We start from the raw sequence: 15,359 nt of genomic DNA, 5'->3' as shown, positions 1-15,359 counted from the left end.
CTGGGAACAAACTCTGGCTCGTTGCTGTGACGCTGGAAGTGCTGAGCCTGGCGACAGACTTCTTCGTGCTTAGCTCTCTTTTTCCCCCCTTTTTCTCTCCTCAAGAACACCATCATAGCCAGGCAGTGGTGATGGATGGTGGTGGCTTGAATCCCAGCACTCAGGAGGCAGAGGCAGGCAGATCTCTGAGTTCGAGGCCAGCCTGGTCTACAGAGCTAGTTCTAGGACAGAGCTGTTACACAGAGAAACATTGTCTTGGGGGGGAGGGGGAAGAGCACCATCATACTGTGACTTTTGAAGTTGGGTTATTTGAAATTTTGTTGGTCATTGAAACATCCATCTAAAGTTTCTTTTTTAACATTTTTAAAAATGATTTATTCTTATTTTATGTGCATTGGTGTTTTGCCTGCATGTATGTCCATATGAGGGTATCAGATCCTCTAGAACTGGAGTTACAGACAGTAGTGAGCTGCCATTCAGGTGCTGGGAATTGAACCCAGGTCCTCTGGAAAAGCAACCAGTGCTCTTAACTGCTGAACCATTTCTCCAGCTCTGAAAGGTTCTTGGTTTGTTTGTTTGTTGAGACAGGGTTTCTCTGTGTAGCCTTGTTTGTCCTGGATCTTGTTCTATAAACTAGGCTGGCCTCAAACTCAGAGATCCACCACCTGGCAGTCAGAGGTTCTTAACTGGGGCCGTGCGTGAACTTGAGGGATGCCCACACACCCCACACATACGTTATATGTGCATTTTTCTAGGGGAGGATTCTTTGGTCTTCGCAGCTTCTCTCAGGGCTCCGGCGCCTGATGCAGCTGCTCACAGGAGCAGGCAGCTCAACACAGCTCAACATGATCTGGAACCATGTTCGCTCTGGAGCAGTTTCCCTTGGGAGGACACTAAGATGTAGCTTCCTTCCATCCTGTCTCTGGAAGAAGAGAGGCATGCCCATTTCGTCATTAAGCTGGGAGCCAAGGACCACCTGTGGGCTTGTCCTAGTGACCCAGTAGCATTCTTTTCTGTCCCTGCAGGTGTTCAGAATGCCAGGAATCCCTCACCAACTGGTACTATGAGAAGGATGGGAGGCTCTATTGCCACAAGGACTACTGGGCCAAGTTTGGAGAATTCTGCCACGGCTGCTCCCTGCTGATGACAGGGCCTGCCATGGTGAGTGATCCCCTGCCCCTTCACCCCTCCCAGTCCACAGTTCCCCATGGTCAGTCATCGGTTGGTCTTTTAATTAGCTAGGGCCCGTCCTTTATCATCCACTCAGCTATAGGTGTCTGCTGAGCCCTTCTTAAAAGACGGGTCTGGCCTTCCTCTGTCCTGCGAGGGCCAGAGGACCTTCTGTGATGGCTGTGCTTGGCTCACAGCGAATGAGTTTAGGTGGCGAGCAGAAGCCAACGCACGAGCAGTGTAGCGGCTCCTAGGACGTAGCAGACACCGCTGGAGCAGCCTCATCAAGTCAGAGGCTCACGGACACCAGCAGAATGACTGCGACCCAGGGAGGTCAGCAACAGCAGCTCCTGAGTGAGAGGCTTCTCAGTGATTGGAAGAGTCCAAGGCAGGACAGAGCATCCCCTCAGCTTCCAAGGAAAGAACAGATGACATAAAGGTGACATCAAGTCTGGCGTGTGCAACATCCAGCAGACACTGGAAGCAGTCAGCATTCCTGATTGAGCTTTCTTCCCAAAGATGAGCATCCCGGGGAACTTTCAGCTTCTCTATAAAAATTCTTCCGCATTTTATATCATGAACTAACAGCAGTAACCTCTGTTGAGTGATTTCACCTTCTGCTCTCAGGACAGTGTTTTTCTTCTTGGGTTGTGTTGCCAATCTCTTCCCACCCTCTCAGAGCAAGGGGGGCAAACCCGTTTCCAGACAAGGGATCTGGAAAGACACTGAGACAAATATTCTTAGGTCTGAAATGGGAGCGTGCAGCCCTACTCCCAGAGCCAGTATCTTGGTGAGCTGAAACCGCACATGACAGTGTAGCAGTGTAATGTCTGTCATACTCCTAGAGACTTTACAGTACATGACAGTGTAGCAGTGTGATGTCTGTCATACTCCTAGAGACTTTACAGTACATGACAGTGTAGCAGTGTAATGTCTGTCATACTCCTAGAGACTTTACAGTATATGACAGTGTAGCAGTGTAATGTCTGTTTTACTCCTAGAGACTTTACAGTACATGACAGTGTAGCAGTGTGATGTCTGTCATACTCCTAGAGACTTTACAGTACATGACAGTGTAGCAGTGTGATGTCTGTCATACTCCTAGAGACTTTACAGTATATGACAGTGTAGCAGTGTGATGTCTGTTATACTCCTAGAGACTTTACAGTACATTGTTGGGAGTGGGTGGGTAGAGAGGAGGGAGAAAAACAGTGTAGCGAGATGAAAACCTTAAAGGACAGGGTGACAGGTTGGGAAGAGGATGTCTTGATCATGGAACTGGATGGTGGGAACCAGAATGGGCTGGCCGAGAGAGGTTCTACTGCACATAGCTGCTCTATGCAGTGAGGTTCACGCATACACAGACCTGAAAGCCCTGTGTCGGAGGGATGGTGAGCCTTGCTTGGCAGTAGGAGTGATTACCTTGGGGGACATGGTCTCGTGACTGAGGCCAACGACTTTTTGTGGTGTCAGAAACAGCAGGAGACATCCTGTCACTTTGACAGAAACTCTAGGGCAGGGACTGACAGCTTGGGTTTTGACTGGGGTCTGCAGGTCCTTACTTGAAAAGAGTTGATCTTGGTGGCTGCAGTCAGCACAGCCCTGATGCGGGCTGCTCACCCACCACTAATTCCATCCACTCTAACAAAAGTGATAGCTCACCTCTTCCTTCTGTGCTATTCCCATCTGCTCACAGGTGGCTGGGGAGTTTAAATACCACCCAGAGTGCTTTGCCTGCATGAGTTGCAAGGTGATCATTGAGGATGGGGATGCGTATGCCTTGGTGCAGCATGCTACACTATACTGGTAAGATGTCCCTGTGTGTCCTCGCCAGTAATAGCAGCCAGGAAAGTGGGACAGGAGCGCAGGAGCAGTAGGGTGAAGGCAGCTGGGGTGGTATCCTAGGAGGACTGCTAGACAGCATCACTCTGCCCTCCATCCTGACCTGTCCCATGACTTCACTCTGTCCTGTAATCCTCCCAGAGGGAGAAAATGGGTAGAAGGTGCCCTCTTAGGAGCAGCCTCCTATTAAAGAAAAGGCCCTAGAGTTCATCCATATCCCTCTGTCCAACTATCTTGGTTAACAAAAGAAGTTTGCTTGGGCCCAGAGAGGGGACAAGAGTCTAGGACAAGATTCTTACTGTGAGTCAGGCAGAGCAAGAAAACCCAGCCCATCTCATCTCCAGGCCCGGGTTTCTCCCAGCATGCTCTCTGCCGCTGTCTCAGCTTCCCACCCAGTCCTAGCCTCCTCAAGCCATCAAGACTCGTAGCAAAGAGAGTAGTGGTGAGACTGGGCATGTGACACAGTGCCTGCTTCCAGATTGTTCAGTAGGATTTCAGCTCCCTCTGTGCCCCTCTCTCCAGTGGGAAGTGCCACAATGAGGTGGTGCTGGCACCCATGTTCGAAAGGCTGTCCACGGAGTCTGTCCAGGACCAGCTGCCCTATTCGGTCACACTCATCTCCATGCCGGCCACCACCGAGTGCAGACGTGGCTTCTCCGTGTCCGTGGAAAGTGCCTCTTCTAACTATGCCACCACCGTGCAAGTAAAAGAGTGAGTGTTTTGGGAGCCTTGCAGCAGAGGCTCATGGTACAAGTCCACAGGTAGTCCTCACAGGGCTCAGAACTAATGGAGTCTCCTCCATTCTCACCTCCATCTTGCTCCTGACCTTGGCGCTTCATGTTTCTTCTGCCCGAGTTGCTTTCTACTAGATTCTTAAGGCTGCCTTCTCAGCCTTCAGGTGTCAGGTTTCAGATCATGTTTGCTCCTTGAAATCATCTGGCTTGATTAATGCGTATCAGCTTGATTGTCATCTGTCCTCACTACTTGTGGTGGTTTGAATAAGATTGGCCCCCATAGGCTCATACATTTGAATGTTTAGGGAGTGGCTAATGGAGATATGTCCTTGTTGGAAGGAATGTTGTAACATGAGGTCCTACTAGTTGGGGTTTCTGTCCTGCCCAGTTCCCACAGCCGGTAAATCCCCAAAGAAAATCACACAGAGGTCTACATAAGTTATAAACTGGTTGGCCCATTAGCTCAGGCTTCTTATCGACTTTTTTTTAATTAATTAATTAATTAATTATGTATATAATATTCTGTCTGTGTGTATGTCTGCAGGCCAGAAGAGGGCACTAGACCTCATTACAGATGGTTGTGAGCCACCATGTGGTTGCTGGGAATTGAACTCAGAACCTTTGGAAGAGCAGGCAATGCTCTTAACCTCTGAGCCATCTCTCCAGCCCCCTCTTATCAACTCTTGTAACTTATATTAACCCATTATTCTTAGCTGTGTTAGCCATATGGCTCAGTACCTTTTTCAGCAGGGCAGGTCACATCCTGCTTCTTCAGTGTCTAGACAGGACTGGTGGAAGAGCTTCCTTCTTCCCAGAATACTCCTGTTCTCGTTGCCCCACCTCTACTTCCTGTCTGGTTGTTCCACCTATACTTCCTGCCTGCCTACTGGCCAATCAGAGTTTATTTAAAACATAATTGACAGAATACAGAATTGTCCCACACCAGAATGTGTCATTAGGAGTGGGCTTTGAGATTTCAGAAGCTCAAGCCAGGCCCGGTGTCAGTCTCTCTTCCTGCTGCCTGCTGATCCAAATGTAGAACTTTGACTTCCTCTCTAGCACAGTTCTGCCTGTGAGCTGCCATGCCTCCCATCATGATAATAATGGACTAAACCTCAAACTGTAAGCCAGCCCCACTGATTTCCTTTATAAGAGTTGATGTGGTCGTGGTGTCTCTTCACAGCAGTAGAACCCTAACTAAGAGACCACTCCAAAATAAACTCCAGAAGGGAACTTACTTTGTTTGGCTCGTTCAATACTATGTTCAAGGGCCTGCCATTAGTAGGAAGTCATTGGTTATTGTCTTACTGTTTGCATATTTGAATGGAGGATGAAGAAAATAAGAGTCCATGACCTCAAAGAGGGTAAGATCCTGCCCTGGGTCTTGTCCAAAGATCAGAGGAGAGACTACACCCATGGAATACCTGGCTTCATTTTTTTCTGTGGGTCTGTGTTGAAGCAGAGCATCATGGCAGGGAGTGTGGTAAAACTTCCCACCTCGTGGTGGCTGATGGCAGAGCATCATGGCGGCAGGGAGTGTGGTAAAACTACTCACCTTATGATGACTGAGGGAGAAAGAGAGCCCTGTCAATATTGACTGTGAGGCTGGGTCTTACAGTATAGGTGGGCGATTACTAGGGTTAAGAAGTCAGGAGAAGATGAGATCTGTTCTGTAGCTTCAGTAGATAAAAAAGGAGGGAGTTGTTTGGGGTAGAGGGAGACCAGTTATCTCCAGAGGTAGGTGTCTGGGGCTGTTCAGTGTAAGTTGAAAGAGTGGCTGTTAGTCTTGGTGGACCTTGATTGTGATGGCCCAGCAGGTCCGTGAAGGACTTTAAGCAGCAAGATAACACAGCTGGATTGACATCTGGAAGATCACTGGTGTGGAGGCTGGAGAGGAGAGAGGAAAGGCCTAGAGGTGTAGAGCAGAGGTTCCTCCAGTGATCCAGGAGAGAGATGCTGGTAACTATGGTGACGGAGAGAAGGCAGGATTCTCAGAAGTGGGTGGGGGTTGGGGGGAAGAAAGGAGGGATTTGAGGGAACTCCAAATGGGGACAATGTCCAGGCTTCTGGCTTAGGCCAATAGGTAAGGACAGTTCCCTTCATTGAGAAGAAAGCATTCCGAGATGGGCACTGTGTTTTCATGTGGGTGGCCTTAAGAGCTGTGACATAATGGGCCTTGGTGAGATTTCCCTGTACAAGCGGGAAGGTGAGTTCTCAGAATGCTTTTATCCCGCCTTAATTCCTGTCTGTCTTCAGGGTCAACCGGATGCACATCAGTCCCAACAACCGCAATGCCATCCACCCTGGGGACCGCATCCTGGAGATCAATGGGACCCCTGTCCGCACTCTGCGTGTAGAAGAGGTATAGTGTGTGTCCAGTGTGTGTTGTGGGGAAGGCACACAGAACAGGCTCCTAGAAGACCTGGCTGTGGCCTTTGCCTTTTTCTATGCCAGCCCATCTTCGCATTGAGCCTGTGACAGCTGTACTGACCTTCTGGATCAACCTAACATTTCCAGGGCAGTAGAGATGGGCTGAGAGGTGGCGAAGTGACAAAATGCCAGACAGAGGGCACTGCTAACCAAATTGAGCATGGCTACACTATGCTTAGGCCGTTTGTGGGGACAGTAGGTAGCCTGGGGTAGGACAGGTTGTGGAAACGAACTTACACTGCTGTTGGCCACAGGTGGAAGATGCGATTAACCAGACAAGCCAGACGCTTCAACTGCTGATCGAGCATGACCCTGTCCCCCAGCGCCTGGACCAGCTGCGGCTAGATACCCGGCTTTCTCCCCACATGCAGAGTACTGGACACTCTCACACGCTCGGCACCCTGGACACCAAGGAGAATCAGGAGGGGACACTGAGGAGACGTTCCCTGAGGTGCTGCTGCTGTCCTACCTGTCTTGTTTATTGTCTGTCTCTCAGAGGCTGTGTTGGCTTTTGGAGGCCAGCAGCCTTAGGGAACCTCGGACCAGGGACAGGATCTGAGATTTGTACAAGTTTTAAAAAAGCATTGCTCTCATCCATAATCTCAGCACTCAGGAAGCTGAGGCAGGAGGACCACCATGAGTTCAAGGCCAGCCTGGACTATAGTGTAAAATGCTGTCTCAAAGAGGACCGGGCTGCAGCTGGGTTCAGACTACTTGCTAAGCAGACAGGAGAACTAAATCCTAGGACCCGTGTAAAAAGCCATGCGTAGCTGTACACACCATGACTTGTTCCTGAAATCCCAGCACTGTTGGGAGTGGAGACAGGAGGATTAATGGACTTGCTGGCTGCCAGTTTAGCTCCAGGTTCAGGGAGAGATCTCCCAAGGGAATAAGGTGGAAAGTGAGAGAGAACATGTGATATCCTCCGCTGACCTCTGCATGAGTGCATGCACACACACACACATATATATACACTCACAAATGTGCTCGCTCCCTCTGACACGTGCACAGGTGTACACACACCAAAACAGAGGATCCGGCTCTATCCATTAAACTCAAGCCAGTTGGGCGGTGGTGGTGAGTGCTTTTAATCCCAGCCCTTGGTAGGTAGAGGCAGGCAGATCTGCATGCATTCAAGGCCAGCCTGGTCTACAAAGCAAGTTCCAGGGCAGCCAAGACTACACAAAGAAACTCTTGTCTCGAAAAACCAAAAAATTAAAAAACTCAAGCTAGATATATACATACATACATATATATATATATATATATATATATATATATGAATGATGAAGAAAGAGATGAACAAATACCAGGCAGTGGTGGTGCACACCTTTAATCCCAGTACTCGGAAGGGGGAGGCAGGCGGATCTCTGAGTTCGAGGCCAGCCTGGTCTACAGAGCAAGTTCCAAGACAGCCAGGCTACACAGAAAATCCTGTCTTGGGGAATAAAAAAGAGAGAGAGAAAGAGAAGAGAGATGAACAAATAGGGAAGGGCAGTATTGTTGGGGTTGTTTCGGTTTGTTTTTTGTTGTTTTAAAATTTTACTTTTATTTCATGTGCATTCATGTGTTGTCTGCATGTATGTCTGTGTGAAGGTGTCGGATCCCCTGGAACTGGAGTTACAGGCAGTTCTGAGCTGCCATGTTGGTACTGGGAATTGAACCTTGATCTTCTAGAACAGCCAGTGCTCTTAACCACTGAGCCATCTCTCCAGCCTTCCCCCGTTTTTTTGAGACAAGATCTTTTCTTTTTTGTTTGTTTGTTTGTTTTCTTGAGACAGGGTTTCTCTGTAGCTTTGGTGTCTGTCCTAGAACTAGCTCTTGTAGACCAGGCTGGTCTTGAACTAACAGAGATCTGTCTGCCTCTGCCTCCCAAGTGCTGGGATTAAAGGCATGTACCACCACCACCCGGCCAAGACTGGCTTACCTAGAACTCTAGAGACCAGACTAGCCTCGAACTCAGAGAGATCTGCCTGTCTCTGCCTCCTGAGGGCTGGGTCAAAAGCACTGCTGTGCTGTCAAACATAGGTGTTTTAAGACTTGGGGACAAACACCCCCATACCTAAAGCTGGGAAAGCCCATGGAGGGCAACAGTTATCTTGTGTGTAAGCCCCAAAGAGGTGACTTAGAGGACCAGAGTCAGAAGCGCCATGTTCTCAGGCAGAAACATCCATAACGTTCATCTTACATTTTACCCCGTTTCTCCATCTGTGATGGGGTTGCAATAAAGGTCTCTTTGGTTCTGTAAGAGTTAAATGTAGCAAAGGAAACAAGGTACAGATCCAGGTCTGCACTCCATAAATGTGACGTACCATTAGAGTAACTAGGAACCAGATCCAGATGAGCTGAATCAGTCAGCTCCCTGTCGTCTGGCTTCTGTCGGAAACAAGACCTCTCCCCAGATCACCCTGACAGCCGCTTGGCCTTGGCCAGCATGACTGAGGAGAGGCAAAGCAGCAAGGGCAGAGGGTAGGAAAGGGTGAGGTGTGCAGTGGCTGGAGAGTTGCCCAGAGAAGCCTCGTGCAGGAACAGGCAGCTCCCTTGCATGTGCCGTAGGCATGGAAAGTGTGAGGCAGCACAGGGAAGGGCAAGGACAAGAAAGCTGGCAGCACAGGACAGTGTCGGTCCTCAGTAAGATGAAGAACCAGTCACCAGCCGTTGCTGTAACTGACTGCTTTTGCAAATGTAAATACGGTGGCTTTATTGTCATAAAAACCATATGTTTATTATCTTAAAATGTAAGCAGTATAGACAGATACATTTTGAATGTATTTTTACTATGATTAATAACTGTCTGCAGCTCCCAAATATCTGTCTGATATGAGTCCCCTTCCCCCAGGGAACCACCTACACTACAGATACTGGAATGACCAGGTACACCTCCATGTCCCCCTGTTGCGGTGTCTTGCCGAGTCTCTGAAGTCTGCCTTTCCCCATCCTTAGGCGCAGTAACAGCATCTCTAAGTCTCCTGGACCCAGCTCCCCCAAGGAGCCCCTGCTCCTCAGCCGCGACATCAGCCGCTCTGAATCCCTGCGCTGTTCCAGCAGCTACTCACAGCAGATCTTCCGGCCCTGCGACCTGCTCCACGGGGAGGTCCTGGGCAAGGGCTTCTTCGGGCAGGCCATCAAGGTGAGCGCAGCCGCTGGACTCTGCCGCCACCACCTTCCTTTTCCTTTCCTTTGTGTCGTTGTGTGTATGATGTTTGTGTGGGCACATGCGGGTGCTGTAGTGCCATGGCACACGTAGGGAGGCCAGAGGGCACTGCGGCAGGTCTGTCCTCTCCTTCCACCTTTACCTGTGTTCTGGGGCTGCAGCTCTGGTCGTCAGGCTTATACAGCAAGTTCCTTTGCCTGCTGAGCCACCTTGCCAGGCGTCTCACACTTTTCTCAGTGAGTCTACCTTACAGTTCCGCACTGCAGCCCTGTAGTACGCTCAGCCTTCCTGGCTGTGAGTGATGGCATCTGAAGTAGCCTTCCTGTCCCCGTACAGCCAGCTAAGAGCAGCACTGCTGCTCTAGTGAGCTTGGGCTCTAGAAACCCAGGTTAGGATCCATGTCCCTGACCCTCATGGCACCCAGTCTATAAGGGTGTGTCAGGTGGCCTCAGGCCCCAAGGCGGGGCATACTACCAGGTAAAGGCTCCAGTTACTACCCTGGTGAACTGAGGAACTAACCTTTCTCTCTTTCTCTCCTCCTCCTCTGCTGAGAGCTGGGAGGGGGGGTCAGGTAAGCCAAGTATCTCAGCTTTCCAGGTAGCCAGGCTGGAAGGCTCACCTCGGACCCACCCGGCCCCCTGGTGCATGTCTGTGGCACTGACACCCTGCCCCTATACTGTTTGTCCAGGGGACTCACTCCTGTGCCGGATGAGCAAAACCCCTGCTTGGCTTGGCAGCGTGCCCCCCTCCTTCCCCAGTTTCCTCTTCTAGAGTCCTGGCTTTCCTCTGTGCATGCCCAGCATCTAGGGGAGAAGACACATGTCCTTCCTGAGTCCCCCCTGTCCCCTGCTTTGTCCTCTACACATGATCTCTGGGCAATCTGCTGTGGTTTAGTATGTCCTCCAAGGAATGGGGGCACACCACAAAGATTTCCTTTGCTTTTTCCCCCCCCTTTTTCTTTCTTCTTTTTTCCCCTGGTGCTGGAGGTCAGACCCTGGACCTTGAGCATGCCAGCTAAGTTCTCTGCCACTGAGCGCCTCCCTTGGCCCACAGACGTTCACAGTCCCCCCAGAACTGGTCTCTGCACTGTTAACAACACGTGCCCTTCCTGTAGGTGACTCACAAAGCCACAGGCAAAGTGATGGTCATGAAGGAGTTAATTCGTTGTGATGAGGAAACACAGAAGACTTTCCTGACTGAGGTAAGAAATGGGGTTGGACTTTCCAACAGACCTACACTTGTAGCTACTTGAGGGGCTGAAGCAAGAGGCTCCTGTGAGCCCCAAGCTGGCCAGATGTGGCATCATGAGACCCTGTTCAGAAAAGAAAGTGAGATGTGAGTGTGGGAAGTTTGCCGTCTCTGTTGCAAAAGGGAGAAACTTACAAATACACTTTTGTTTTTGTTTTTGTTTTCCCCAAAAAAAAACTTGGCTGCCAGACCTAGTGGCCCAGCCTTGCCACTCTAGCTGCCCAGGGGGCTGAGGCAGGAGGATTGGAAGTGCCTGGCTAGCCTGAGGAACATGAGGTTGTCTCAAAATAGACAATATAAGTGGGGAGGGGCTGGAGAGATGGCTCAGCGGTTAAGAGCACTTGTGCGCGCGGAGGACCGGGTTCTGTTCTCAGCACCCACATGGTGGCTCACAACCATCCATAACTCCAGTTCCAGGGATCTGAGGCCTACACTGACTCTCTCTAGCACTAGGCACACACGTGGTACACATACATACATGAAGGCAAAACACTCATGCACATACATTCTAAATAAATAAGGGTTGGGCTAAGGAGTAACTCAGTAATAGAGTGCCAGCAGAACAGGCACAAGGCTCTGGGTTCCATTAAGAGACAGAGGAGGAGGGAGGGACAAAGAGCAGGGACGGAGTCAGGGGAGGATGAAGAGAAAGAGATTTATTTTCAACCACTACTTTATTTATTTAAAGAACTGTAAGTTGCTTTTGTCTCACTCTTTCTTTTATTATTACTTTTTTATGTGTATGGATGTTTTGTCTGCATGTATATATACACACCAGAAGAGGGCATCAGACCCCACGGGACTAGAGTTATAGACAGTGAGAGTTAGGGATTGAACTGGGGTCATCTGTACGAGCAGCCAGGCTTTTAAACCCCAGCCCTCGACCATTGTTTTAAAGTATGAGGGGAGATCAGGTGTGATAAAGCACACTTTTAGCCCAACATCCTTAAAGGCAGGCAGATCTCTGAGTTCAAGGCCAGCCTGGTCTACAGAGTGAGTTCCAGGACAGCCAGAGCAATGCAAAGAAACCCTGTCTCAAAAAACAAAAACAAGAAAAGAATAATAATAAATAAATAAATAAATAAATAAATAGTTAAATAAATAAATAAATAAATAAATAAATGAGAAAGAAAGGAAGGGAAAATGACCGAGGGGACGGTCCCTTCTAAATGAGTGCCTCTGTTCAGCGAACACTCACTAAAGACGGTACAAGCCAATGTAAGGATGCAATTCAGGTAGTGGGGGTGAGTGAACACATCAGTTAATACACATGCTGTTATGATTCCCACCAAACACCCTGAAGTGGGACTCCAGGGAACAAATACCCCATCCCATGACCATCTAGTTTATACCGCCTCTCCCACCTTAGGTAGCTGCAGCTGGGTCCACCAGTGGTCCAGGTCACCACAGGCCTTGATCTCATTCTTGGACCCTCCTCCCCTAGCTCCCCAGAGCACCTCCTAGAAAAGCAAGGCAGTGGGTGGACCTGCGAGGCTCTCCCACCTGTGTGATGCTCTGCCCCTCCCCCTCAGGTGAAAGTGATGCGAAGCCTAGACCACCCCAACGTGCTCAAGTTCATTGGCGTTCTGTACAAGGACAAGAAGCTGAACCTGCTGACCGAGTACATCGAGGGGGGCACACTGAAGGACTTTCTGCGCAACGTGGTGAGCACATGGCCCCATAGTCACAAAGAGCCTTGGCGGGTTACCAGAGGGACACCGGTGCCCATTACCCAGGGACCTTGCTTTGCCCTCAAAGGAGTATACTGGGAGGGACTGAAAGGTTTCTATGGCACACATGCTGACCCCTGGAGCCCAGACCATGAGCTGGAGAGGACACCTCTTACGGACATTCTCCTACCCTGCAGGACCCGTTCCCCTGGCAACAGAAGGTCAGGTTTGCCAAAGGCATCTCCTCTGGAATGGTAAGTCCTACCAACAGCCTTGCCCGTGGGTAGAGTGAGGTGCAGGGATCGTAGACTGCCCTGGAAGCCAGATACCCACTGTGTGGGATGCAGCATTCAGCAGCAGTTTATTGAGTTTCTTTCAATGCCAGGGAAATTTTGGCCAGCTACTGCCTTTCAGCCAGCAATCTTAGTCTCAAAGGATTCCAAATCTCTTTAACGGCAAACAAGGCATGAACAAGGTGAAACAAGTTCTAGATGAATTCTGAAGAGTCAGAAGTACATTAAGGTTTCTAGAGACAAAGAGGCCCCAAGTTTTAGGAATGACAGCAGCAAAGACTGGGAAGAGAGAAGGATGAATGGGGTGGATTATGGGCATGAATCTAACAGTCCTCACAGCTGACGAGTCCTGATGGGATGAGCGCTTCCACAAGGCAGGCACTGTGCGAGGGCCGGCACCCAGGAAGGTTATTCCTCCGGTAAACTTTGTGTCAAGTTGAGACGTGGAGTAGAAAGGGTCAGGGTCGGGATCCTGGGTTTGTCAGTGACCCCTCCACACCCGAGATTTTAGCATTGCTTCTCACATGGGGGTTCACACAGTATCAGTTTGGAAGAGTAGGCTGAAGGCTGGAGGCAGTAAGGAAACATGTGTGTCAGTTAAGGATTCTAGACTTATAGATCGTCAGGAAGATTCTGTGTGTGTGTGTGTTGTGAACAGAACTGGGCTTTCACCAAGGTGTTAGGGTGGAGTTGAGGAAGCCTTAAGCAGAGAGAATAGGTTAGAGGCCATGGAAACATTTCAGGTTTGTGTAATTAAGGTAATGGCAGTGGGGAGGCAGGGTGGAGTCAGAATGGAGAGACTGGCTGGCAGTGAGGGAACGGTTGTAAGGCTAGCAGTTGAGTAGCTTCATGGCTCCTAGAATGGTGATGCCACTTACCAAGCAGCGATGGTCAGGGACAGGACCGGGAGAGCTGCAATTGTTGCCTGGCAGCAGAACATCCCAGCATGCTTTGGGCAGGAATTTGGGGGTGGTCACCTAGTTATCCAAACAGAAGAGGCAGCTAGAGCTCTGGGACGGAGAGGTGAACAGACCATAGCAGTGTGGTCAGCACATGAGCAGATGGCTTTATGCTGGGCATTTGTGGTGCATGCCTTTACTCCTAGCACTCGGGAGGCAGAGGCAGGTGGATCTCTGTAAGTTCGAGGCCAGCCTGGTCTACAAGAGCTAGTTCCAGGTCAGCCAGGGCTACATAGAGAAACCCTGTCTTGAAAAACCTTTAAATAAAAAGATAGCTTTGATAGGGCTGACCCTAAGGGGAGAATGGAGAGGGATAAACAGCCTTTGTCAGGGGGTTCAGGCAGCCAGGGCATGTAGTACAGTTCCCTCTGTGGGCCTGGGAACAGTAAGACAGTCTGCAGGGGTTTAGGGAAGGGGGCAGTGTCACCTTCCACACTGGCAGGAGAGAGAGAAAGAAAAAGTTTCCAAGAGTGACAAGAGATGTTTAGCAAAACTAATTTAGAACAATTTGGACAGGAAGAGGGAGGGGACTAAAGTCCAGACAGACAGACAGATGGAGTCTCAGGGGAGGTGAGTCAGGAGGCCATTTCTTCCCCATCACAGACAGGAAAGCTCCAAGGGGGCTGAAGCCAGACACTGGAGGAGGAGGGGGAAGAGGAGGAGGAAGGAGCAGTGTGTCTGAGGGCGCTCCCTTTAGGCTGCCTCAGTCTAAGTAAAAAGGATGGGGGCTCAGGCCAGGAGAGTTGGAGACTGTAGGGAAAACCTGGGCAGGAGCTGGTGGCTCTGCTGGTGTGGGGACACAAGCGTGGCTTGAGGGCAGGGATGGGAAGCTGAACAAGCTTCCAGGGACACTAGGGTGGCTGGGGTTGAGGGAGGGGAAGCTGGGCAGGCCTGGCCTGGGAAAACAGGCTTGTTGGCCACAGTTGGGTCTGTCTGGCTCCATGGCTCCTGCTTCTGTTGCAGGCATATTTGCACTCCATGTGCATCATCCACCGGGATCTGAACTCACACAACTGCCTCATCAAGTTGGTATGTCCCCATTCCTGCCTGAGCTGTGGACACACCACCTAGGGGCTTCTGTGTCAGTTTTCTGCTGCCTCCAACCCCCATCTTCTGGAAGCTGATGTATGCATATATTCAGGATCACACACACACACACACACACACACACACACACACGGTAGCAGTCCTTGAAATCATTTTATTAGAAAGGATCAGCTTGCTTGTCTGGCAGATAGAAGGCCCTGTGCTCAACCCCTTACACTAATTTAGTGTGTCAGAGGTTTGGTGGGGATAGGGATTGTATTTCTTGTCTGTGTGTATGTAGAGCTTTAGCCCGCTACCGGGTCTTGCCTTGTAACAAGCCCCTAAAACAGTTGCTAATCCCATTCTACCTCACTGACACCTGTGGGATCTGAGGCTGCAGTGGCCAGTTTGAGCCCAGCATTCCTCCCTCAGCCCTCAGTTAGTTGTTCCCATGTTGTATCTCCTGCCGAGTTCCCTCTGAGCCAACATAAAATAATCTTAACCGGGGCTGGAGAGATGGCTCAGAGGTTAAGAGCACTGGCTGCTCTTCCAGAGGTCCTGACTTCAATTCCCAGCAACCAGATGGTAGCTCACAACCATCTGTACTGAGATCTGGCGCCCTCCTCTGGCGTGCGGGCATACATTGAGGCAGAATGTTGTATACATAATAAATAAATAAATCTTTAAAAGATAATAATCTTAACCCTTTTTTCACAACTACTCCACAGCTCTCCCTGGTCCTTTGCCTGACCTTTTCTCTTAACCTATTCTGGCAACCACAAGTCATTTTTAAGAACAAGACAAAATCCTGACTGACCTGCCTAAACGCACTC

General features: G+C 49.9%; 1 protein-coding gene across 2 annotated transcripts in view; it reads left to right on the top strand.

The window, feature by feature from the left end:
• The window catches only part of Limk2 (LIM domain kinase 2), a 65,445-nt gene that overhangs the window by 46,640 nt on the left and 3,446 nt on the right, over positions 1–15,359 (top strand). For both annotated transcript variants that reach the window (XM_038348310.2, XM_038348318.2), the window contains 10 exons: positions 1,026–1,161; positions 2,867–2,976; positions 3,535–3,723; positions 6,003–6,108; positions 6,431–6,627; positions 9,120–9,306; positions 10,445–10,531; positions 12,111–12,242; positions 12,446–12,502; positions 14,464–14,529. In XM_038348310.2, coding sequence (XP_038204238.1) covers positions 1,026–1,161; positions 2,867–2,976; positions 3,535–3,723; positions 6,003–6,108; positions 6,431–6,627; positions 9,120–9,306; positions 10,445–10,531; positions 12,111–12,242; positions 12,446–12,502; positions 14,464–14,529 — 1,267 coding nt within the window. The remainder of the gene's footprint in view (positions 1–1,025; positions 1,162–2,866; positions 2,977–3,534; positions 3,724–6,002; positions 6,109–6,430; positions 6,628–9,119; positions 9,307–10,444; positions 10,532–12,110; positions 12,243–12,445; positions 12,503–14,463; positions 14,530–15,359) is intronic.

The sequence above is a fragment of the Arvicola amphibius genome, chromosome 1 (genome assembly GCF_903992535.2).
Source record: "Arvicola amphibius chromosome 1, mArvAmp1.2, whole genome shotgun sequence".
Lineage (NCBI taxonomy): Eukaryota > Metazoa > Chordata > Mammalia > Rodentia > Cricetidae > Arvicola > Arvicola amphibius.
Note: the sequence above shows the minus strand (reverse complement) of the source record. Positions and strands in the feature narration are given on the sequence as shown.